We start from the raw sequence: 27,177 nt of genomic DNA, 5'->3' as shown, positions 1-27,177 counted from the left end.
TCATTCACAAAATAATAGGAAATGCAGTCAGCACTTGTAATGATTCTGTGCTAGTGCATTATATGGACCATTTCTGCAAAGACCTCCAGCAGCCCATCCTCATTCAACTGCGTTATTTCTGTGCACTCTGTCAGAGTTTGCTGTTTGCCGTTTCAGAGTTTGCTAACGCTGAGCAGTCACAGAGCGGCTCTGGCTCCTCAGCCCTCCTGCTGCAGCTGGAAATGGGAGAGGCAGTTTCTGGGATTTGGAAACACTGGTGATATACTGGGCCCTGCCTTGCAACTCCCAGAAATAATCCTTGGAGGTAGAAAATGCTAGGTATTTTCTAAAGGCGGCCCCATCTTCATGCCTGGAGCTGTGAGCATTTCCCAGCTGTTTAAGAACATCCCTTTTAGCCAACAAAACATATTCCAAAAGCATCCTTCAACTGGTCTTCTATATATTCCCTAAGCTTTCCACCCTCCACACCACCCTGTGACCTGTTTATTATGAACACCACAATACAGTGAGGATTTTTGCACAAGGGAGTGAGTCATCCCTCAGCAGATGTACGAACTTTGCAAACACCTCTTGAGAGCAATCCAACACAGAGCCAAATTGGAGGCTTTTTTTGAGCAGGTGAAGGAGGGAATTACAGGCCAAACACTACTTCCATATTTCTGGTTGTCCTCCTTTTCACTTTTCTTTTGGATGTTAACTTACTCGCTGAAAGAGAAATATCTTAAAGAAATCACTTTGTCTACCAGTGTCAAATTTGTTGTAGCTGGATAGCCACCTAGGTAGTAGGCAAAATCAGTGAATATCAAACTAAATGGTAATTAGTTTTATTCTCAGAAGAACAAAGTTTTATTCTAAGAACAATGGATAGTGAAACACCGATAAAGAATTGAAAGATAAATGCATTTCAACAGTTAGTTTCCAGGAGCATGAGTTTCTAAATATTCATGATGTTTAAAGAGAGCTGCAGGAAAAACGGGTTACTCTGCTTACTTCGAAACCTACCTTTGATTATATGAACAATCCCCCTGTCTCTTGACAATGTTGCTGTCTTGCTGCTGGGGCTCCAAGCATTCACACTTGATTGCTTCTTCAGGGAGGATAATGTCCTGGGGACAGGCATTTTAAGAGATTACATATTCTCAATGCAAGTTTAGCTCCCACTGGAAAAAGTGTAGAAGCTATGACTAGGTTTTGATTGTGTTTTTGTAGACGTACATCTGGAGTTGCTTTTCTGATTGCAATAGGATCATCTGGCATGTACAGAGAAATGAGACAAGATCGTGACTGTATAGATGACAGTAACACCACATTCTGTATCTCAACTTGTGTGGTTCTGAAAACAGTTTAATTGATCTATTTCCATAAGAATTTAAAGCTATTAACCTGCAACAATGGATTTTTCCAGTGTATGACGCTTGCAAATCTGTGCAACCAAGTAAATAATCCTATTGCAGGAGTAGTTCCCACTGGTGTATTGAACACTGCAGCAAACCTGACAGCCACTTCATGAAAGAAGAATGCTGTTTCCTTCCCAAGAATGGTCACTGGCTTATCTGAAGAACACTTGTGTGCTCTAATGGACAAATGCTCTCATGAAATGGACACAAATGTTTGGCAATGTGCATTCCAGTTAAACCTCTGGCATGATGCCTTCTTTTCTGCCTCCAAAGGAGATGTCCAAGGAAAGGTATAGGCATCCTGAGCATCCCACCCTGAAATATGCTGCTGGACAGTGTGGGAAACTCTGTGCTGGCTTTAGTCCCTGGGACCATTGCTGAGAGTTATGCTTCCCTTGGTGGCACGAATGTTCTCAGACAAACCTCTCTGAAATCATCAGGACCTCATTTCCATCACCTTTAGTGGGCTGGGAGAAGGCAGCAGACCCCTGAACTCCATGATTTTTCGAAACAACTTCAAATGAGAATGCTTGCATGTGCCCTGAGAATATCAACACTCTGTAACTTCAGTTATTCTCTAATCCCTTCAATGGCACCAACTTTGTCACTTTTGGATGCCGTATTCCCATTCAGTTATTCTTACACTTGCAGGGGAAAATCCATGCTACCTTTCTTTCTCTCTCTCCACAGAGGCATAATCAGTCTGCTGTGAGGCTGATTTTGAGCTTCTCTACTACCTTCCTTTAGCTTGGCTGAACTCAATTGTTGCAACAGAAGTCAGCAAGAGTGTCAGGCTGATTGTTTCAGCAAAACATGGCTACGGCCATGGCATTGGCTCTAGTAAGGGAAGCCAGGAGCACATTTCCAGCCATCACAATAAGGAGGAAAGAACTAAGCCCAACTAAACTCAACACAACAGGAAACTGAGGGGCTGGCTGCTGGATGACTTGGGCCATCCAGCAAGCTGGCAGCTGCTCCACAGAGGGTCAGTTCAACATGGTCACTGGAGCCCTCTTCCTCCTGGATTGGGTATTTCATCTTGGTACTTATGAATGAAATCTCTTAGTTACCCCTGAGGAATTACCACGCATGAAAGGACCATAGAACCAGGAGAGAAAACAAGGCAAAATGGCCAGGAAAAGCCAGGTCATATTTTTTCATAGGGTGTTGTGGATTCATGCTGCCGTCCAACAGCCATCTCACCCACTAGTGAGTTTGGTGCTGTAGGTTCCAGCCAAGTTCCTCCATAATGGATCTCTTGTCAAGTCAGTCTGCTCTAACAAATGCTGCTCTGTACTGCAGTCATATTTTGGAGCTAAATGGCTCTGCTCCTTGTTTTTTAGGCAGAGTCCATTCCCCGCTCCTCTCAAGCACCACAGGCTCCCCTTTAACAGTACTCCACAGGTCCACATGGTCCCACTGATTTTCCATACCCCCCCACCTCAGGAGCCGTAAAGGTCTGGGTTTGCTTAAATGATAAACCTGCTGACTAATTCAAGCCTTCCAGGCTTTCAGGAAATACAGCCATTTCCTGCTGGACAATACTTCAGCATCCTATGTTTCAGCAGGTTCTTTGGTGGCTTCCTCATCTCCAGTCTTGAAGAAAATTCAGCCTAGCAGTCCTGTTAGTTTTCTGGCTGTGGTTCAGCAAAGCTTAGCTGCAAGGAGTTTTTCAACTTTACGTTTAATCCATGACATTTAGCTTTTTCTACATTACTCCTCATGGTTTATCATCACTGAATATATATTTTGCCTTCTTCCTTCATTACTAATTTCTGGTGTCCAACTGCATTCTGATGTAATTCTCTCTTTCTGCTTTCCTGTCCAAACTCTTCTCCAAGAATGAGGTAAGTACATTACTAACCAGCTCATGCCTGAGTTGACAGTGAGTCAGCTGGATGACTGAGTTGCTCAACTAGAGGCCTCTTGAGTCCTGTACCAGAAATGGCCTAATTTCCTGGTGGAAATGCTATCCCATTGATTGCTCTGGGTTCTGTAGAAACACACTGCAAAGAGGTATTCCCCAAACTGTGGAATTCATGGTGGAAAGGAAGCAGAGAAAATAAACCTATTACCCCTACTGAAATGAAAGATACTGAGGGGAAAATTCTTTAGTCATATACAGCTTGTGGCAGAGCCAAGCATCATTTCTAACTTTGGACTCTTGGCTGTACCCAGGTGGCTGTATTTCTTCTTTCTTTTTAATTATTCTTTGCATTTGTTGTCCGTGTCCTGGGTCTTTGGGTTAGAGGCAGGACCAGAAGGGAAGATACGGAGTTGTACAGACAGCAGACAGCTGCATCGTATCATGCAGTGGCCTTGTGCGTGAGCCGTGAGTCCTATGAGCAGGGCACCCACCAGGACCACAGCCACAGCCCTTCTTGGCACAGTGCTCTGCTACCAGCTGCAGCAAATGGGCTGGGGATGGTTAGGGAAGAAGGAGGAGGCAGAAGCCCACCCAGCCTGGTGGCGTGATTGTAAAGGCTCATGTAGCTTTATTAATGAACGATTCTTTGATGAATGACTGGATCTGCTTTGTTTTTCATTGTATGCTTGACTTGCACACAGTGTCAACTAACGAAATCATGGTTTTCTTTATTAAAATCACACGTATGTCACTTTTAGTTCATAGCAAACAACATGGCTTCATAGTAAATTTATACACTGTGTAATATTTTTCCACTCTTAATGAAAAACACACTGTTTTGTTTGGCCCATCTCCAGACTTTTCAGTTATGGAGTTGCTCACTGAAGGTGGAAGCATGTGGGAGGTTGTTTTAAGCAACATTGCTAGCAAAGCCACTTACTCTGAATATTGGCTGCTCTTTCACTTTATTTGGATGAAGAGTAATATTTTCGAAAGTGTCTGAGCTACTTAGGAGTCCTTGGCCTCCACCAGAAAAATTTCATTGGTGCATGGTGGACTAGATGTGAAGTTTTCCCTTCAGTGGTTGCATCTTCACACAGTAATACAAGGCACTGGCAAAAGATGTCTTTTAATAGCGCAGTTTATTTAGTTCCTGAACCAGATCAACCTGGACTGGCACAAGCAATGCTAGACTAGAATAGATGATAGTCAGACAATAGTGGAGCAAGTGGAGTTGTCTCTTCCGTTGTACTCAGCAAAATGAATGCACCGACATTTGTGAGTGACTTAAGACACTTGGGAAGAAAAGTCCTTTTGACTTTCAGCCAAAGTATGCTACCAAAACTTAATGGTTCTTCAGCCACGCAAGTGCTTTGGGGAAATGTTAGCCTTTGCAAGCAAAGGGACAGAGCACTAACATTAAAAAGTAAGTAAATCTGTGCTACAAAGGCTTTCTTTCATACCACTGTGCACTGGAAAATGGGTAGAAAAAGAAAGCAGGAACTGGAATTTTGCATAGCTGATCTTAGATGTTTTTTCTTACATCACTGTCTGGTGTCTGCTGATTAGTGAAACATCAAGCTTGGCTACAGCTGTGCTGCAGGAAACTTCCAATATACTCGTCAAACACCAGAGAGAAAGAAAATACCAAATCCTGCTGCAACACGTGGGATGCATGCATCCTTCTGGTAGTTTCTGCAGTGGGATGGATTCTGCTGCCACAGCTCATCCTCTTGGCCAGGCAATGCAAGCCAGAAGCAGGCACTGGCTGGGAGCCACTGGAGAGGCAGAATGGCCATTAGGCTGTCATTTTTTCCACACTCCTGGGATGACCCATTCATATCAACAAAGCCATATATGTTCTTTGACATGTCCTTCTTGGCTGAGTTACAGCCATGGAGTATGAGTAAAAGCCAGTGCTGAGTTCACTGTGGAGCTCTGTGATTGACATCTCCTGGCAGCAATCCTTAAAGTCTCACTGCAGACAAAATCTGAATCCTCCTTTTCTGGGACAGGTCTGCAATCATGATAATCCACAGTAAAGGCTCATTATACACCTATCATTCCTTCTACCACAATTAGTGGTGTTCTGCTGTAACCCAACAGAGACTTCACCACTTCACAAAATGCTGAAGGCAGGAAAGAGGATAGTCCAGCATAGCTCAATTTCATAGCCTGCCTGTGCCGCCTTCTCCCCAGCCCGTTTGGTCCCTGCATCCCTCTGCTGATGCAGCCACAGCAGGGCAGGAACTGGGGAGCGTGAACAAAACGTCCCCGACCACATCCCCTTGCTGAGCTCACTGGGCGCAGGTCAGACTCAGAAGCTGGCAAGGGCAGTTTTCAAGGACTGCAATCCTTCCATAGCAGCTATGCTTTAAACATGGCTTGTTTAAAAAGGGAAGCTGTCATCTAGGGATGGTGATAAGAAAATCTGACATTTCTCCTTTTACAGCTGGTCTTTGTGCTTTTCCAGGATTTTATAGTGTTCACCCAGGTTCAGGGTGTGTTCTGCTTAGAAAAAAATAAAGTAACACTGCCCAGTGTCTGCCAGTTTTCCGCAGAGAAATATAAAATAATAACAAAACCCCACACCATTTAAAGTGAAATTCTTCTAATCCAGCAAGGTTTCATGGAGTTTGTCTTAGCAAAATGATTGCCTGTGTCGCAATTGTGTTTTATTTGTGCACTTAGAATAAGTCATTAAACATGCCTGGTGTTCCCGGACCAAAATAGACATCACAGCACAGACACTAAGTATGTGTCCCGCTGATGAGAAAAGAGGTTCTGACAGCCAGGGGCCCCAGTTCCCTCTTCACTTTCCTGAATGCTCCCTCTGGTAGAGCAGGCATGGATGTCTCACACTTTTAACCGCATGGACTTAAAGCAGGATTTCCACTTAATAGAAAATCTGCAGGTTATTTCTTTATCTTTTTTTTTTACCCCTGAGCTATGTTTTTGAGTCACGATCACCCACAAGGAGGGCTGGTGCTTCTGAAGCACTGGCACCTGCTATTTCCCCTCTGTTGTGGGTCTTTGTGAGCTTGATGTCCAATGCCCAAGCCTGGTTGACCACTCCCCGGCATAAGGCCACCCCCCCTTGCAGGCATGTGCCAAATAGCCAAGAACCCATCTGCCCAACCCCAAGCTCCTGCACATGGGTTCTCAGAACAGCCTCTCCTCCCCCAGGATGTGGAAGACACCTCTCTCTTTCCTGGCCAAAGAGGGAAGAGGGCATGGCAAGGTTGCTGTTTGGTGGAGTGGTGCTGTCACTGTCACTGCCTGTGAGTGCACAGCCCTTTGGCCAGTGATCTGGAAAGTCTGTTTGCTTCTGTGCCCCAGCGTGCTGGGTTCTTGATAAACCCAGAGGGATGCCTCCACTTGGAGATCTGAGGTAAAATAAGTGATATGGGTAGGGGAAAGGAGCCATGCTTAAAAGTAATACCAAGGACCAGACTTCAGTGAATATTCAGAGAAGCATGATTTCACCTTCTCTTCCTCAGACATGGGATGGGAGCCTTTGTCCTCCTCCTGGTTTTCCTACTCCTCTTCCTTGTCCATTTCTACCTCCAAATTAAGTAGTTGGCACTGCCAGGCTTGGTGCCCAGGAGCCCACCTGGCATTGCTGACACCAGTGGGTCAGTGCAAGCTCCTGCTGGCCAGAGCTGGACCATTCCTGAGCCCTCTGACAAACCTTCTCCTTCTTCTGCCCCTGTGCCTGTCCCAGGTTGAGCACTCCTCATCCCGCCACTGTTTCCACTGACACTGCTGAGGTGAGCAAGGCCATTGACAGGAGTTTACATGTCTCTGAACAGTAGGAGAAAGGACAGACGATCTGAAGACTAAACAACAGCTCATCGCTAAGCATGCTCATGCAAAGATGTAGGAATGATGTTTCAAAAACAGAAAGAATATCAGTAATTTTTTCAAACCCTTAGCCCGGTCCAGCTCCGGAAAGTCTGTTTTCCTCATGCACCTTTTAAAGAAATGCCATAAGAACAGCCAGCTTGCCTGCAGCTATTGCTTTAGCTGTAAGGACATATATATGATATTGGCATCTTGCTTGACACAAGAATTTCTGAACAAAATAATTGTCACTTGCTAGCATCTAGCTGTGGCTCAAAATCAGACCTTAATGTGAGCAAACAGGAGAAGGGTTTGGAAGGCAATAGCAGCTGGACCAGCTCAAACCAGGCACATTTTTGAGTAACTCTCTAGAACTAAGGAGTGTTTACATATTTTGAAAAAGCAGGATTGCAAAGAGACACTTGAGGACAAGAAGAATGCACAAACTTCAAAATCTGTGGCAGGACAAACATTAAAATACCCAGATATTAGGAGCCTTGGAAAAACAGAGAAGTGAAATGAAAAAATGTCAGTCCTTGAAGCATCCTTCAATATTTTAGTGGTAAAACACCATTTATATAAAAACAAATTAATTTTGTGTTGAGTGTGCGTGGGAAAAGGAAAGGCTTCTCCTTGTTTCAGTTGGCCTTTTGAGCTCTTGATAAATGAAATACACCTAAAACAACAAAGTCTTCCATCAGACAATTAAAAAAACCCCAAAAATTACTTAGGTTGGAAAAGACCTTTAAGATGATTGAATCCAACTGTCAACCTAGCTCTGCAAAGTCCACCACTAAAACATGTCCCTCTTTTCTAATATCCAATCTAAATGTCCCCTGGCACAGCTTGAGGCTGTTTCTTCTTGCCCTATCACTTGTTATGTGAAAGAGGAGAATGAACCCCACCTCACTTCATCCTCCTTTCAGGTAGTTGCAGAGAGTGATAAGGTCCCCCCTGCACCTTCTCTACTCCAGACTAATCAGCCTCAGTTCTCGCAGCTGCTCCTATCACACTTGTGCTCCAGACCCTTCACCAGCGTCGTTGCCCTTCTCTGGACCCTCTCCAGCGCCTCAAAGTCTCTCCTGTAGTGAGGAGCCCAGAGCTGAACACAGGATTTGAGGCGCGGCCTCACCAGTGCCGAGTGCAGGGCGATGATCGCTTCCCTGGCCCTGCTGGCCACACTATAGCTGGTACAGGCCAGGATGCTGCTGGCCTTCTTGGCTGCCTGGGCACAAGCTGGCTCATGTTCAGCAGCCATCAGTCAGCACCCCCAGGCAGCTCTCCATCCAGTCTTCCCTAAGCCTGGAGCCTTGCACAAAGCTGTTGCAGGCCAAATGCAAGACTCCGCACTTTGCCTTGTTGAACCTCATACCACTGGCCACAGCCCATCAATCCAGCTTGTCCAAATCCCTCTGCAGAGCCTTCCTATCCTCTAGCAGGTCAACATTCCTGCCCAACTTGGTGTCATCCGCAAACTTACTGAGGGTACATTTTATCCCCTCCTCTATCTCATTAATAAAGACCTTAAACCAAAGTGGCTCCAGTACTGAGCCTTGGGGATCATCACTTGTGATTGGCCACCAACTGGATTTAACCCCATTCCTACCTTATAACCTAGGAAATAACAAAGAAACAGTTATCTGTGGTAGAAAACACCTGGTGTTTACCTTGTTGCTTGATTCAGAGATAACTTTGGCTACCTGGAACAGGCACAGAGAAAAGCAATACAAATGAGGAACAGGAAGGGGTCTTTGGAAGGGTGACAAGAAAGTCCGACAAGAAGCTGAGCATGCAATGACTAATGGAGTGAGCAGCAGATCCATAAGCATGGGAAGGCTAATCAATTAAGAGTAAGGCATTAGACAGAAGTGGAAGAGGCTGATTCACACCTGCTCCTGCTGGGACCAGTTCATCTGCAGCAGTCCTATTCTCCCTGTCACACTTGGACAGAAGGGGCAGATCTCAATAGGCACAAAGCAGGGTGGGGAGGCTGGCATATATGATGCCAAGGAGTGTGCTCTGGGCCCTGGCCGTCATCATCCCAAACATCGTGGCTCTCTGAGCTCCTTCTCTGAATGCTGCCTACTGCGTGCTGAGGCTGTGTCCTGCACTGCTGCACGTGTTGTGTATTTAATGTTAACAGATCGCCATATAAACAGTCTGACTTTGCCAGCAAATGGTGATCCGGGGCTTAGAACAAAAAATCCCAGGGGCATTGCAGCATGTTTTCACGAAGGGTGATTTATTTAGCAATTGTGTATTTTGGCTTTTTGCTCGTTATGTCCAGCAATCCATCTCTGTGGGGCTGCTTTACATTACACATGCCATGTCACAGAAGTCACCAGGGTACTGAACATGAATCTCCAGGGTTTGGGGAGAGTTAAAAATCAAACTCTTCCTTTTTTATATTTTTGCACTTCATAATACGCTGAGTGATCAGTAGTGCAATTTTATCTTAGGAATGTCAACTTTATTTTCTGTTATTTTGCTGAAGCAGACATTCGTCTCTCTCAGTATATAAGTCATTAACTTCCCTAATGAAAGGCAAGTAGTTAATTGACCCTTTACCTAGTGCCTGTTTTCTTCAAAACATGAACTAGGAATTAGCATAGAGTCTTATGCTAGCCATGCTCAAACAGCACTGAAATAATTATATTTTTCTTTTTTCCTTTTAGCTCTTCCTCCTTCCTACGGTTTTGCAAATCTGTGTCTGTACACACTCATTCCTATGTATAAGCCAGACCAGCTTTGGATTAGTAAAGGTATGACCTTCCGTGGTTAAATTGAAACTGGGGACATCATCTAGAACAAACATGCACATGCACAGCAAAAAAGGAAAAGAGAAGGGAAAAGAGAGAAGGGGAGAGAGAAAGGAAGTAAGAGGGAGAGGGAAAAGAATCAGCAGGTTCTCTGTGCAGGAAAACTTTTCTACATACAAAAGGAGGTCTGAGGTTAAATGGTGCAAGTGTGGTCTTGAAAGGAAGATGGACAGGCAGGAATATGGAACAGAACTGATCAGGTGATTTACTGGAAATAACCTCCCTCTTCATTGCCCCTGTGTTTCAGCCCTATGCTGTCTCCTGGAACAGATCAGCCCATGCTCCCCCCACATTCCCTAGAACCACTGTTTGAATAATTCCCCTCCACATCCAAAACACCAGCTCTCAGGATGAAGAGTATTTTTGCACACTCTGTATTACACATGCTAAATACTTTATTGTACTAGAAATAACCTCTAAACATTTACAGTAAGTGCACATAATAGTAAATTTTTTTTTGCCAAACCTCATTGGTTCTCTCCATACTTGTGATGTATAAACATGGTTTTGTTTAAACAGGGAAACAAATGAACAGATTCCCGAGTCTCCCGCATACACTTCTGGTTATCAGGATTTTATCACAGCCAAATGGGAACATTTCACTGAGGCTTTTGTTAATAAAATGCTGGCAGCTTATCAGCAGGTTGCATTTCCATATACCACAGAAGACAGCATATTTTAATATCCTTGTTTGTTTTTGTTGTTTATCAACCTCTTTTCTCTTTGATAAGACTTAGAAAACCAGAGCTAGGCAAATACATTTCTTGAAAATCCTCTAAAAGAAGAAAACAAGAGCAAAGAAAGAGCACTTTTTCTTGAGGAGTTATGTCTGAACAGGTGCTAGAATTAATACTCTTTAAGGTATCTGTCTATTGGAAGTGATCTTTCCAACCAAATGGTAAAGCCTGGGCAACTTGGTTGGACAAATGAGATTGCAGTTGCAAAGGCCCTCCGTACGGACATGGTGTATAGCACAGACTGATGGCTAATGGCAGGAACTGATCAGAAAGGACTTGCAATTGCAAATTGCTCAACAGGAAAGCCCTTAAGAGGACCGGAAAGGAAAAGCCTGTATTTGTGTTATGTTACTTCTGCAGCAGGTGGAAAAGAGCCAGTCTGCTAAGGCTGACCTCTGCCAGCACCCTCCCATCTCAGTCAGAAGGGACCCAAAGGAATTACAGGTACAATGGGTTGGGGTCATGCCTAAGCAGGGAATCAATGAAAAAGCTCTTAATTGGTCTTTACTTTCTCCTTGTGCCAGCTATCTGCCCAGCTATCTGCCCAGCTTTGAGCATCCCAGTTAGCAGCCAGCCTGGAGCTACCAACAGATCTCAGAGATGGAGCAATAAAGAGGTTGACAAGAATACGACATGCGTCAAGCACAGAACATGTTTACAACTTTTCATGTAAATGCTGTGATTAACAGCTCTGTGGACCAATTGGTTGCTCAACCTTTCTAAGCGTGACAGCAACAGGGAGTTAAAATTCCACTTAATAATCCTTCACTCAAAGACAATCTTTTCAATTAGTTTTCAGACTTGTGCTGCCACTGGGAAAACAAAGTAGGAAAACCACATTTTCTTTGACCTGCAAATGATTTCATTAAGCATACTCCTTTTAATACACAACTTCCTACCACTACAATTGCTGAAACAAACACCGTTACTCCTGCACTTCAAGAGCATTTACTTGGACTGGAGGCAGCCAGCAACAGAAGAATTTTAATGACTGTGGGAGGATTGTTGGTATTTTAAGAACCCTTCTAAAACCTTCTGAAGGATTTGAGATAAGTAAAAATAAGTGGAGCAATTTTTTTTCCCCTAAGTACTTTGCACCATGTTTTCACATAGCAGAAGGGAGTTCTACAGCTGCCCAATGAAGAGAGGCAAAGTTAGAAAAAATCTGAGATGAAACCAAGAGGCACGGGAACCACTGTAGAGAGGACAGCCAATGAATTCTTCCATTCCAAGCTCTGGTTTTTATTCTCTTTGCTCACAGCAGCTTTAATTTCATTAGCTTGCAAAGTAACACAATCCACAGATCAGATTTCTCAAGGATATAGGGAGATCACGACAACAAAACACAGCACTAATTAGATTTTTAAACAGCAGCCACATGCTCAGTGAGTTCCTCTAGTGGAATTGTATAAGCAATTTGCACCCTGTTGCCTTTGACCTTAAGGAATTGCACTTCACCTTTTAGAAGAAAAAGCCACCTACTGCCAGAAGTGCTCCTGGATTAATCTACCCAATGACTGATATTTAGCTGCTGTTAGATAGTCCAAAATGTCCAGCTTTTTGAACTGCTGAGTGCCTCCTTGGAGAAGGTCTGATTGATGTACCTGGACAGCAACTGACTCCTGTCATAATTACAATGAGAAAAGAAATGCCTGCCCTCTGGACCCAATCCTCTGTCACACACCTGCTTTAAGATTATTCCCCCATGACTTCTTCAAAACAACCACACTTTCAACATGGTGAATGGGGGTGAATGATTTGCTGCTATTTCTTAACATCATCCTCCCACCCATCCAGGAAAGATTCAATAAAGAGCATGCAAACAGCAGTAAAATGGACATTTGGAAAGGGCATCCCAAAAAATAAAGTGTCTACGATATCCTTCTTTTATGGAGAAGATGGTGATAGGAAAAAGTGCTCTTCCTGGATCCAGGGAAGAAAGCAACTCCAAGCGTTCTTGAGAAAAGGAAATTGCTTTTCAGTTGGATGTGCTCTCTCTTTGGAGGCACTCTCACTCTCTCTTCTGCTTACCTGCACTAGATGAAACGTCACAGAGGCACTAAGAATAATTTATGAGTGGCTTAGCAAAGAGATGCTTTTAAATTAAAAAGTTCATCCAACCTATTCTTCTGTTTCGCAGTACAGTTACGTGGATAAAAAACAAATCAACGTTTACATTCACTTGCTCTAAAATGCAGTCAGAAAAAAAGAGCTGTTTTGTACAAAGCAAGTGCAACATTCAATATCTTGGTCAACTGACAGATAATGTTGAGTTTATCCTCTCTGTCCACTTGATTTTCCACAGTGTCCACACAAATTTGGCTTGACAGTACAGGTGAATTTCAGTTTCACTGAGAGCAGTGGCAAAACTCTCATGTTATTCAATGCAGACAGGTTTTGCTCGCTTGCTGCTTTTCCCCCCTCAGCAAGGAACTGCCTTTTCTAAGCAGTTTTATGCTTGGAAGCATGAAATCCAAGCATATCTTCCAAGCAAGAGATGCTAAAAATTCTGCTTTTTCCTGGGCTTATACTCTCCCCTCCATTCTTTCCCTGCCCAAATGGGAGAATATTGTCCCTTGTGTTACATTCCAGTACAGTACATAGACGGATATAGCTCTGATAATTTTTTGTGGTTTCTTTCGTGGTTTTGTATTTTTTGTTGTGTTTTTTTTTTTGTTGTGTTTTTTTTTCTTTTTTTTTTAAGTTTTTCTTGTGTTTTTTGTGGGTTTTTTTGTTTTGATGTTTTTCTTTTTTGTGTTTTTTTCTTTTTTTGTGTTTTGTCTTGAGTTTTTTTTTTTTTTTTTTACTTTTTTTTGTGTTTGTTTGTTTGTTTTGTTTTTTGTTATAGGGGCACATTGCAATGACGAAAATGGCCCCAGGAATTTACTGTTGATATACTTTATACTGTTAGGAGAACACAGAGTTTCCTAGAGAAAGGTACCAAGTTTTTCACTATCAAGATCCCATATTCACCCATATCTATGCCTGTGTGATTAATGTCACTGATTCTTGGTAACCAAGATTCACACAAATGATATTTCTCTTCAAAATACGCATATATGAAAAATTCCATCTGTTAGCTCAGCTAGTCTTAAGAGTATCCATGTGTGGCTATTACATGTAGCACAGTCCTGTCATGTGCAAGAGATGACTACCTACGTTATCTTGACTTTATAAAATACAAAATATAATTGTATACATCAAAAAATCCTTTTGCTTTCCACCATGGACAAGAAAAGCGTTCCAATGCCATAAATACTTTTTAAAAGATTCTGCCAAACTGCCTGTAGCCTCTAAGAGCCTTATGGATGCGCGCTACTTTACTTTAAGAACTTGACCATGAAAAACTTGGGACCCCTTACATGTTATACATTCCATATCGCACTTCAAAGAAGAACATTAAATACCTTGTGACTAGAGTACTGTTTATTTCATAATCTAAACAAACACTGCAATACAGTCTATACTTTTCTACTTGCAGACTTTACAACGATTTTTTCAATTAAAACAATCTGCATACACACAGAACATGCATGCTTTCTAACATCAGTAATGAGGGTAAGAAGAGTCAGTTTTCATCATCTTCTTGTTGCCTGTACTAGAAAAATTACTTCTGTTTTCGCTGTAGTTATGACAGTGTGGCTAACGACGCAAAGACTAGAGCACAGTTTTAATCCCTGCACAGAAAATTTTCATCACAAGCATGCTGATGGTGATAAATATTACATGTCTATTAAATGATAGGCATACTTTAATCCCCTTTACTCCCTTTATAAAAGACTAAGTGGCTACATGTAAATGCAGTGAAGCAGGTATAAGCTTAATTAATCAGGGTTGATTCAGACTGGCACCAAGATGCAGCAAAGTCCGACAAAGTCTCAGCGAGGCTCTCCATGGGCTATTGATGACCTCTGCCACAAGGCATCTGCCTTCTGCTTTTTGAAAGTGGAAACCAAAAGCCTTGCAGCACGGACAGTCCTGCAGACAGGACAGACTACGCCGGTGTGTGGAGCTTCTGGGAAGTACTGTAGTCCATTAGTGTCTTAGAAAATCTTGTGAGTGGGTTACCTTGCCCCAGGCCGTGCATCCATCCTGCTCCACATCATCCCCCGCTGCTCTTCATCGGCCATGTGGCTGTCTGTGGTTTTACACCACTGAGTGGTCGTTGCTGTGGACGCCCGCCAAGATGGTGTGGTTGAGCGAGGACGCCGAGCGGTCTGAGCCTTCAGTAGGGCCATTGGCATTCTCACTGCGTTGGCAGCAGAGGATCTGCTTGAAGGTTGCGCTCATCTCCTTGTCCCGGTAGGAGTAGATGATGGGGTTCATGGCAGAGTTGAACTCTGCCAGGAGCAGGAAGAATTTTTCATATGCCAGGACATTGCACTGGGGACAGCAAACATCGAGGAGCAGCAAGACTAATCCTGGGGTCCAGCAGATAATGAAAGCACCTGGAAGAGAAAGAGTGGACAAAACACAACAAAACCCATAAATATAGTAATGCATCAACGCTATGAGAAAACATTATGAGAACCACCCAACTGGAAATGGCAATGGTTAATTTTTTCTTTCAAGAGTATTGTTCCCACACTATTTCTTCACTGACCTGATGAGAGGGACGCCTTTCAAAGATCTGTAAATAGTTATGGGCAGCACATCAAAAGAGCAAGGCATTCCCCCCCTCCTGACACCATCTGAAACACTGCTTGGCAAGTGCATTTGCATTTAAAATTGATAATGAGGAACATTTTTCCCCTTTAGCTAGAGACCTCTGACAAATCAATCCCTTGATCAGGAGAAACAATGCTGCAATTTGCTTCTCAAACTAATAACAACAAAGAAAACCTTTCTATGAGTGCTGTGACTGAAGCACCAGTAATAGAAAAAGAGTGGTGCAGGCAGCAATTCTCAAGAAAAGAAAGCCTGGGTCTTGTTAATCCATTTCAGCCCTATTATGTAATGGAAAGTCCTAAACACACATCCTTCTTGCACTGAAATGCCATCCTTCACCAGATCTACTTCTTTTCTTAGTCTCTATTCAATAGAAATTCAGATGCTCCTCAGGCTTCAATAGTATAAATGCCAAAGAGCCCTACCCTGATTAAAATGCTTCCCCCTCTTTTCTCTGCTTTGCAAAGCTCTGAGGGGAATAAAGCCCAGAATAAAATTTGATGTTCAATGCAGAAATGAAAGCCTTGCGCTTTACTGAGAGTACTGAGTTAAAGGATGCTTGCTCCTTGAAAGGTTAAAGAGGTTCTAAACATACTGGGAAAGCCCTTACACCAGATTGTGTCAGAGCGAAGACAGGGATCCTGAGATTTTCCAGGCTTGACGTGACATGCTTGACTGAGGTGGAAACCAAAGTCTTGTCATCAGTGGTCAGGTTTAGCAGAGGCAGCAGCAATAAGGGCTTCCCAACACTACCCAGTGAGGACTGTTTTCAGACAGGTTCTCCTGTCACTATGGTATTTATTTGCTAACATACTGCCTCTGTTTTTATTATGGTGATGCTCTCTGCAGATCTAGCAGCTCCCTGCAGTCTCCGCAGCACGCAGACTTTTTGCTGTGCCTGCCAAGAAGGTGCCAGCTATTTCCAGCTTGAGCAGTGCCAGCTGTAAGCTGTGCAGACACCTTTCTATTTGGATATCAAACCCACCTAGATCAAACAGAAGAATGTTTTCTGAAGGGCTTTGCAAACACTCAGGATGTGCCAGGCTACAGGCACTGGTTACCAACCAGGCAATCACACACATGCTTTCTATGTACCAAAAAGCATCCCTAAACTGAGCTTGCTTGCAACTAGTGATGCCACAGTGCCACTCAATTCTTACCGCTTTGCAGACCAGCAAAGCTTGCAAAGGAGAAGATGGGAGGCAAAGTGCCAGCTGCCAGTACAAAGCACCAATGGCTTTGGCCAAATGACTTTGTTAGGGGCTGGCAGCAATTTTGCAGCATAGGGATGAAACTCTCCCACGCCGAGGTGGCATCAAACACATGAATCCACTTCATTGCTTTTGTCTGCTGCTCTTTCAGATTACAAAAGTTCTATAAAAGAGTATTTCAAACCCACGCAAAGGACCACAGTCTTTTGTCCCTTCTTTGTACCTGCTCCCAGGGAGTAGAAAACTGCATCCCTTTATTTGCAGACCTGTCCACGTTGATAAAGAGGCTGTCTTCTGCACAGAACAGTTCTGCTGAGCTGTTTTCTGCAGAAACCAAGCCAGTCTTTCAAATTCAGCTACTCACTGCTGGAACTGAGCATGTTGTGTTCAACCTCCTAGCTAGAGAGGCAGCAGTGGACTTTGTTCCAGCTTGAGCATGTAATTTCTTCATTACAGGCTGCCTTGGGAGAACAACATCAGAGACGGGAACACTGCAAGTCATGGGATCTACAGTCAAGGACAAAAGATGATGACAGCATCCTCACCAGGCCTGTAGCAGAGAAGTCCAATGTGGGAACAATGGAGCTGACAGGAAAGCTCTCATAGCGTTGTTTAAAGTTGCAATTGAAAGCTTCCAATTTTCCATTATATTTTTTTTTTTCCCATTCCAGATCTGTTGTTGAGAAACTAAGTATGCCAAAGAGAACATTCTGTTGCTATCATTTTGGGGTATGTTGAAAGCAGCGACAACAAGAAGCAGTACAGTGAGGCAGGTAGCCATTTGCCCCTGAGAAAGCCCCAAAGTCTTTGGCAAAAGTCCACGTACAGCCCACTGCACTGAACACTGGTCTTGGGTGGAGTTTCTGAGCCTCTCTGGGCTCCTCAGTATCACAAAAAGGTCGAGTAACCTATATGCTGAGGCTTGATGTGACTGCACTCAAGAAAAGGACTGTGGTTGAGCAAAAGGCAAACACAGAGGGTTGTCTTCCCACCCAGCTGTGGAAGCAAATGGAAGACACTATTCTGCAACGTGTCACCCTGCTGCTCATGCCAGGCCTGGAGCTGGGTCAGTGATGAGCTGACAGCCAGGGTGTGGAGGTGAGAAGAAACTCCCAGCACTAAGCTCCAGACATACTCGCAACATAGGCTTTCAGCTGCCTTGGACCCCAGCCACAGGCCAGGCTGACAGATCAACCTGTTACATCCATGTGGCAGCAGAGGAGTACATGGCAGCAGAGGAGCACACAGCACCCAGGACTGCACCTCTGTGCAAACAGGGCTAGCTTCAAGCGTCTGAACAGACGGCTCATTTGTTGTTGGGAAATAAAAGCCATTGAAGTCAGCCCCATTCAGTCTAGCGGGTTTTGTTTTCCTTTAGCCCCTGGGATTTTCCTAGCAAAACTTCCCACCATGGTCCTCCAGCTTATTAAGTTAAGTGCTTGCAAATGCTGACACAAACAATGCCTTGTGTTTTCTCACTTATTATTTAACTGTCCGTACCCTGGAAAATACTGGAAAGTATCACTTACGGTAAGGGCATATTTGAGATAGGTACAATGCAAGGAACATAAAAATGTCAGGTTCCTGTTACTTCAAATTTAAGAAATATCATCTGTTAAACATGGAATTACTTCTCTGGAAGGAAAAAAAACTTTCTTTTTTTTTTTTCTTCTTGGAGTACTTGTCAAAGGAAAGTGATACTTAGCTGCAAGTGAGGTTAAATTCCTCCCTTTCCAGAAATTTGTTGTGCATTGATTTCACCAAGAATGAAGATCTAAAAATATCACATCTAATAAAACAGTGAGATCCAAAGCTCCCTGCTGCCATATACTGAAAAGCCTTAAGCATACACCATACTCTTGATGTATTTTTCCGCCTACGAACAGAACTGAGAGCAGTCTGAAGTACAGCACGAGTAATTTCCAGGTTCATCTTAACATTTTACAGGCTTTGGTTAAACCCATGTTAAAATGACACACAAAGCAGATCTACTGCATGCAATGAATCAATCTGCTCAGCTTCGTGAATATGTCATTGTTGTGCCATGGCACTAGGAGACATCGACATGCATGAATAAAATCACAGACGGCATGCCCTTGGGTGGCTGAAGAGCAGTGTTGCCTAGACAGATAAATAGCACCTCAGGGTGACATTCCAATCCTGGTAATCCTTAGAGGTGTTGGCACTGCATGAAGTTGACCAAACTGTTCAATCACTGAGAGGAACATCCCTGTGGTGTATGACCAAGGTCTGCCTTGTGTGTCTGGCAGGAGAGGGCTGTTTGAAGCATCAGGCTGAGGAGTGAATGCCCAGCTATGAGACAGTAAAGTCTGAAGGAATGAGAGAAATTACACTGCATTTTTTAAAAAGATTTAAGGATACAAGAAGGGAGGGGTCCCTATAAACTGAGAAGCATGTTTTACAGCAGGAAACCTTTTTAGCATGTTTTTACAGCAGGAGTTACAGTAAAACAGTCATGACACTAATCTCATTTTCTGTTACTGTGTGATAGCTCTCACCCAGGCCTGAAACCTCAGGTCCTTGTGCACAGTCTGTCTTGCTGCGCTGTGGTCGAAGTGCACTGGGGGCTTTCTAATGACTATGCTGTAACTACATTGCATCTGTCCTTAGACCTCATCTGATGCAGCAGTGTAGACTGTATTTCCATGGAAGCTGGATGCTTGAGAACTCCTTGGGTAAGCATGGCATGGCCTCACAGCAAGGTTTGATTGCAAGGGAGTAAAAACTGTTGTAGGCAGTAGGCATATGAAACCAGCCATGATAAAAGAAAGCTGCATGAGAATAAACACCAATAAACTAGTCACTCATTACTAGGATACCACATTAGATGGCTACTCATGAAACTTCTCGCGTTAGTAGATAAATTTTCTAAGCAAGCACTTTTTATTTGTTGTTGTTGCCTTTTGCTTTGGACAGCATAAGTCCGCATTTATTCCATGAACTTCTGTTTTCCCCTAATTCACAACAGCAAAGTAAAATAAGCACTTCTGCTCCTGCAAAGTCGCACGCAGTTGTCCCTCAGAGGCTCTGGTGGGATGCAGCTCTTGTCAGTGCACACCTATTCTGAAACACCCTTTTCCTCCTGCCTAACCATAATGTATCCCTTTTGTGTGCCCTCTTCCACTCATCTTGGGTATAGACCTAGACTTTACTGATTTCTGGCATAGTCTCATGCTCACCCTGCAAAATCCTCATACAGAGAAGTCTGTATGGAGCGGAAAAATATGGAACAGGCTGGTTTTAGGCTGTGAAAAGAGAGAAGGGGGAAAAAGATCTCTCTTGTGTTTGCAGTTTTGTTAAGATTACAGACTGTAAGGCACCATGATATAAAAGACAGAAAAGACCCACTCCAGCTGAACTTCAGGGACATTTATATTCTGCCACTGTTGTCCAGCTCTCCTTGTCCACCTGCTGTCCTCTCCAAATCCCCTCCTGTTCTCAGAGTGACACTTGTGATAGGTGGCTACACCATCTCTTCCACTGGGACAATGGGGATTGAGACAGGAAAGGACACTGAATATCACTGCTGGTTACCAACAAGGATAAGAGTTTTGCTGCACTTTCTGCAGGCTGAAGCAATGCTATGGAGAGGTGATTTGTTTTATTTAATAAAACCATAGCCAAGAATTTTCCATGTCCCAGTACAATCCTACCCTCAGCAGGGAAAGCCAGTTGCTAAGCTAGCTGTGGAGCAAGCTTATCAGCTGCAACAAGACTGCATTTCTTCGTGCCCTAGACATCTGCAAGCTGTATCAATAATCCTCCTTATCACATTGTGTATTATCTCGTGCATAGCATGACTAGAGATAAGTACTGCATGAAATAGTACTTATTTATAACTATGTATTGTTTTCCACAGATAGAAATATTGAAGAATGAAATCTAAATTGCATGCTGAATTATTACATATTCAAAAGTTCCATGAAGATAATTTATCACACTGCAAACTTACAGAGTGTAGGAGCAATTCTTCTAATTCTAGTCTGACATAATTTCCCCAAATTTTGCCACAACATTGGTACAATACAGCTTATAGTACTTGGTGGATGAAAACACAGTTGTTGCTGTTTTTTGTAGTTTCTGCTGGAAACAGTCAACATCGGGGTAAGTTTTACTTCCACCCATAGAATTTTTATGTGAAAAAATATGACTACCACATATGTACCAGATTAACAAACATAAAATAATCTTATGATAAACATGGAAAATTCTTCAGAACCTTTGGATATGAGAGGCTTGCTTCTCCACCTACAGACTCCAAAAGGTTTGGGGAGGATGACAGTGAAAGACTGTCCTTGAAAAATACCTGAGGCAGAGGAGAGCAGCATGCAGTACGCCAGTAGCAATGGTCTTGCTGAAAAGGGTGCTATAAAACCTCCTTCATTTACTTAAGGTGCCTCTACTTAAGGAAGCTGTATGAATTTTGAATAAGAGATTCGTAGCACACTCCTGTGGGTTCTGACTGAGTGCAAAATGCTGCTTTCTCTAACATGGATCTGGGAGACTTTGGCGCAATGGCCTCTTTGGCTTTCAAGCCAAAAATTTCTCTTGTGGGACTGTGTGAAAGGAAGGGGGCGTATCTCCAGCAGTGTAAAACAGGTAATGAGAAACAAAGCAAAGCTAAGTAAGATCTACATTCATATTCATGCAACAGCATCTTACATGTACTTCTCGTAGGAAGATTTGGAGCAAGAGTATAGAAGCTAGTAACAGAAAATACACAACTAGGGAAGCATAAGGGAGGAGCTGGGTGATAGGAGCTGTGAGCCTGTCTTCCACAACACTAAATGTGTCACATCCCCAGAGATCCTTGTTCTTGTCTCCCATAAGCTAAACAGCTCTGAATGTGCAGGTTACAAATTCCTGACCTCAGCTTTTCCAAGTATGTGAACTCTGCATGAAAAGTTGACAGGTTTGCCAGATTTTTCAGTCTACTGCAGCCATGGTTTGCAAAGGGATTTTAAAATAAACTGTTTCTGCTAGTACTGCATCCATTCCCCAATTTCCTACCTTCTCACAGCTATATGCACATGCACACTCGAACCTCTTCCTGAATCCTGTTCTGGGATTTGGAGCTATTGAGTTGGGTTAGACTTTTCACAAAATAATGGCTGGATCATGTAGAAACACAGGAATCATGCCTTGCTCCAAATTATATTTCCCCTTCCCAGCAGGAATACAGTATGTGTATGCTTTAAACGTCTGACTTCACTTCTGAACTCCAGTGCAGAGAATTTATTTGGTGTTTAAGGCATGGCTATCTTTTTCAGCAAATCACCTCATCTCTGAGGAGCCTGACTTCTTCCCTCCTGAGCCATTTATCTAGTTTAAAAACATGCTAATGACTTAGCATGAAAGCTTCTTTGGGGCTCTGCTTGTGCTCTATAGCTGGGCTGGGAGGAGCAGCAAACCTTGTCCACAAAGGTCTGTTCATCCTTTTAATCCTCATCAGCTTCGTTCTTTTCAGAAAGAATAAAATAAAGGAAAAAACTTTTCCTAAATAGACATCCAGTCTTGACCACAACTGACACTCTTGCTGGCAAACAGACTCATTTGCTAGAGGCTGGCCTCTGTGCTCCCTGTTCCCTTTAAACGCTTGCATCACCACATTGCTCCTGTAAATTCACGATTTAAATACCTACTTCTACAAATTCCTCAGTGACATCTTTAGGTCAAAGCCCTCCTTTTAAACAAGAGACACTTTGGCATCTACACCTGAATGTACGGCCGACTAAAGATACACCTGACCCACCTCAGTGTTTCACAGGGTGCTGAAATGACCATTAGCTGATAATGCCATTGGCACCACTGCTGTAGCCACAGTGTTTCACAGGGTGCTGAGCCTGGAGATGCTCAGATAGAAAACGCCTTCAGTTGGTGGGGCTATGTCTACAGCTATCACACCGTCCTGCTTCTCAAGGTGGGTGATGGCTTTGGTCTTCTCTGCCTGCTTCAGTTTGCAGTGTTTAGTTCCATACTGAAGATAAGACATGGTTTAAAGAGATACAGAGATAATGACAAGGAGGTTTCCCTCACAAATGGCAGCCATGGGAGTCCTCAAGAGCTCACTCCCTGCAGCACTTTGTGCTCGCTGCCACTAAGTGTTAGCTGCCAAGTGCTGAAGGCAGGGTATGCTGGCAGCCTCCTGGCTTTCCTTCTGGAGGTCCTACCTGCTGGATGTCTTTCCACCTGGACCCTAGGTGGCCTTTCCTCAGAGCCTGGCACCAGCCGTGGGTGTTTCAGAAACCACATGTGTCTCCAAGCCCCTGCATATGTCTGTAGTATCTGAAGCTTTTGAAACAGCAACAGAGAGAAACATCTGGGGAAGAATGGTAATGAAACAAAACAAACTGAAGAGGCAGCAGCAAGCCATCAAAACTGACCTGTGTATTTCATGGGTGCTTGTTAAACGCTACCCTAGGTTAACACTTGCTTGGTGTCATTCTCTGCCTGCTGCTTGCAGGCCTGCAAAATGAGTTCATTGGTCTCTGGCCTGCTGATCCAGCTGTCTTCAAGTACTCCTTGGCTGACAACTCTGAAGTGCTAATGCAAATGGAGACCAGGATTGTTTTTCAACTGACACCTGCAAACCAAGGTGTTCGAATACCTCTTTATTTTAAACATATGGTTGTTGTGGTTTTAAAAAACATCTTACAAAGACAACACGTGCAAACTGCTTTCCAAAAAGAAAAGCAAAAGCTCGAGCCACTGTAGTTTGTCTGCATCCATTTGAATCCCTCAGATTAAAAGGTTGTTAAAGAAAAATGGAATTTGCCACTAATGCCGAGACCAGGAAAGAGACAATGCTGTGCCCACCATCCCCCTCAAAAGAAGAAACTGAGCCTTTTATCTATAAAAAGCATTTTAGACAAAAACAGGAAGTCATTAAATGCCAATAGTCAGGATTCCAGCTGACTTCTAAATTCATAAAGATATGTGAAGCTAATCTCTGAATAAAAGCCTGGCTGTTGCCAAAGCAATCTTGAGTATTTATCTCTGGGTAAAGACAAACAGTAGTCCCTGTGGAGTTCTGCTGTTGCCAAAAAACTGACACAAAGAAGAAATTTTGGTGTCTTTTTCAATTTCCAGGCATTCTAGATGAGCCTTTATACTCTGCTATGGACATGAATGCTGCAACAGTCCCAAATTACTGGTGGTAGCTTGGCTGGAAAAGGAGCAGAATAGCCCAGCTGATAAGAGCTGGCTCATGGTACTGGTTTCCCCTGGGTCATGGTGACACAGGACAAAGGAAAGTAAGCAACAGATGTCTGGGGAGAATTAGAAGCAAGGAACTGCCTTTCAGTCCACACCTAGCAACCTACTTGAATCCTCTAGGCTAAACTCAGCCAGGACCATTTTTACAGGTTCTGATTGCTCATGGTCATGACTTGGGGTGCAGGGCAGGGGACGGACCCATCCCTGAGTGGCAAGAGGACCCCACCCTAGGGGTCTGGGAGAGGCTTTCAGGTTCTGGATGTTTGGCAGCTAAAGGGCAACCAGTCTGGTGGCAATGTGAACATGCCCACCCAAATGTGAAGGCTCACTGCAAGAGGCCATTTGAGCCAGCAGCAGGCCAGCTGGCACCCTGCAGGCAGGGCTCACAAACTGGACTCTGTTCTGCCTGCCTCTCCAGGGGTATATTTAACATGCTTGGGACTTGGGCGCTTCACTGCTTCTCTAGTACCTTCAGTTTTCAATCACAGAAAAATCATTCATGTTGAAAAAGCCGATTTTGCCCAGTTTTCATTTGGAAATCCATACACCCATGCAGTACCTCGGTACTTTCCCAGGGACGGTCACAATGCTACACTGAAACAATACACTTTGTTTAGCAGATTTCAAACAACTTTGGTACAAGAGATTGCTTAATTGTATTTTCTTTTGTTGTTAGGGACATTAAGTGTTGCTGGTATTATGCTTGGATAAGCTCCAGTTGCAATAGGAGTTTCCAAATGAAGCATGGGTGGATGTAATTTAATATGTAAAGGACTGCTTTGATTCTTACACAAGATGAAACTAATAATATTAGAAGAAAAATATTAGACTCTATCTACTTCCCTAGAGGAGAAAAAATTGTTTCTCCCATGCTAGTAGCAGACTGTGTATAGGAAAAAGTGTTACTACAACACAGAGAGACTTAAAATGACTGTATTCTATACCAGGTCTACGTCAGCTGCTTAGCTGGTTGAGCTGTGGTAGGCACCCCTCAAGCAAACTGCATCGAGACAGCTACATAAAACAGTTTTAAGAATCACAATCCACCGTGACAGCTGTGCTCCTCTGGGAAAACAAAGAGCACGAGCTCCATGGTGACGTGTACAACAGGGGAAGGGCCCTCTTGGTTAAAGGAATGTCACTCTAGAATAAATCTTCAGTCTCTCTTTTTAGATATGTTAGGATAGCCTCCTTCGCAGCAAGGCCTTCTGCTCCTCATCTGAATGTTAACAAATGAAAATACTGCCTTAAAGCAGAAGCAGCCTTGGACAGACAGTACACAAACAAGTACAGTATAGCAAGTCTCCTGTATACCTCATCACTCAAGCACTGTCAAGGCTATATGGTCCTTGCTCAGGCTATCAGACTATCAGTGACACAGTGAGTCCACATAGCAAGGCATCTACAAATAGCAATGATAAAACAGACTGATAGCAAACAGACGTGGCGTTGCACTTCACAAGACAAGCAGAGTGAAGAGCAACCCAAATTTTGCTTTTGATAAGCATATACTGACAGCTCATGAGAAGGGTGAATTCCAGGTTTTAGCACTTAATTATATATGTACTCATTTATATCTGTCTAGATGAGGGTGATAACTTAGGCAGAAAACACATCTTTTGGTCTGTATTTCCACACTGAAGATGAGACATGGTTTAAAAAGATGAAGCTACCTCTTGATTCTCACAGATGCCTCTGAATTCCCCCAGAATATCTAATTTTCCTTGTCTAGACAAGATGACATCACCCTGTAACTTAAGTCTTAGGTGTCAGGAAGAATGAAAGATTAGTATTTTATCAACTTCTATGATGCCAGTCTCTGGATTCATTAAAAATATAATCATGCAGAAAGAAGCACTGCAACAGTGTACACTGGGTACATTTTTCTCTGTCAGAAGGGTGTTTACTGTCCTGCAGCATATAATTTTACTGTGGGAATGACAGTATTTCCCATACTTAAAATAGGAAAGACAGTGAACAAGTCTGGAAATGTTTCATTGCTGGTAGTAAATATCTAAATTCCAGTGGCTGCTTCTCTGTGATTGCCTTTGTATTTACTGTTACAGGATCTATACTGATCTAAAGTCCTCAGGCAAACACAGAAGACAGCACTGATAAAATTTAGCCTTTATTTCAACTCGTAGCTCCAAGAATCACATCGCCAAACCACACGTTATACCTGGAGAAACAGGTGTGTCTTCAGCTAGCCCTCTCTCTCATCAGCACACAGTTGTGGAAAACCCTGGAAACACAGCTATCATGGGAGCGATGCGTTACACAGTTCTGGTTTATATCATTAGGTGAGGACAAGCAGGCAAAAAACAAAGCAAGGCAAAAATTCAGAATGCATTAAGACACCCTCAGCACTACAAACAAGGGAATCCCAGTCTCATCCACTTAAAGGGTTAGCCATTAAAACTGTTTCTGGGTTAGGTGGGTGATGCGTCCTCTCACTATGAATGAGCTTTCACTCAATTTCATGCATTTGATTTGGCATACTGAATTGATCCTGATGTTTCAGCTGGTATTTGGGAACAGCGCTCTACCTCTGGCAGTCTGCTGTACTGTTCCAAATTTTATCCCTGCTAAGCAAAGTATGGCATCTAGAAGTGTCCAAGAATAGTGCTTGCACTGTCCTACTGCCACATCCTGAGTCACTGTGGCTTGAAGATTTCTATATAAATAGCCTCTGAAACCACAAAAAAAGAGCACTATCATACTATTTTGAAGGTTGCTCAATTTGCGTGTTTCTGAGGATATGACTCCTTTGATCTCTGGCACACACTTTGCTCCAGTATACCCCAGAAAGGCTGTAGATTTTTGGCTATGATAAAAAGGAACAATAATAATGAAATAAAGACAGGAAAAAATGCACTAAGTCTTCTCATTCAGTTCATTTACTCCGACCAACTCATGAAAAGGCAGTTGTATTGCAGCTGAATACTGAAGTACTTTCAACACCCAAACTGAGCTGATCCCCAGCCACCTACATCTCTTTCTGGGGTGTCCATGAGAAGTGCCAGACAAAAGTAATTTAAATCCAATCCCTATCTACCAAACAAGGAAGGAAGAGGCGTTAACATTCCTGCTTTCTCTGTAGCATGTCTCAGCTTTGTCCTGGGTCTTCTGCTGCTGGCCATGAGCGAGCCGTCTTCATCCTCACTGAAATCCTGGCCTCTCTAATGAGACTGCTAAAGACAACAGTAATTATTTTCTACTGTCACCTGTCTTCAGGCCCAGAGGTGAAGCAAACTCATCTCTCACAGGAACACAGAAAAGGCACGCTGCTGCCCAGGCAGAGCCTGTGGCCGTGCTCGTGCAAGTGCTCCCCACGGACCTGCTGGGCAGCACGCTGCTTCTGCAGGGCAGGAACTTGAAAACGCTTCCTTTGTGCACCCT

The 27,177-nt window shown here is 43.4% G+C and overlaps 1 protein-coding gene across 6 annotated transcripts in view; it reads right to left on the bottom strand.

Moving 5' to 3' along the window:
* Positions 1-10,303: 10,303 nt before the first annotated feature.
* LPAR1 (lysophosphatidic acid receptor 1) overlaps positions 10,304-27,177 on the bottom strand; it is a 75,326-nt gene continuing 58,452 nt past the window's right edge. For all 6 annotated transcript variants that reach the window (XM_065662885.1, XM_065662881.1, XM_065662883.1 and 3 more), the window contains one exon: positions 10,304-15,111. In XM_065662885.1, the coding sequence (XP_065518957.1) occupies positions 14,810-15,111 (302 nt within the window). In that variant the 3' untranslated portion in view covers positions 10,304-14,809. The remainder of the gene's footprint in view (positions 15,112-27,177) is intronic.

This window comes from Lathamus discolor, chromosome Z (genome assembly GCF_037157495.1).
Source record: "Lathamus discolor isolate bLatDis1 chromosome Z, bLatDis1.hap1, whole genome shotgun sequence".
Lineage (NCBI taxonomy): Eukaryota > Metazoa > Chordata > Aves > Psittaciformes > Psittacidae > Lathamus > Lathamus discolor.
This window is presented reverse-complemented; position numbering and strand designations above follow the sequence as displayed.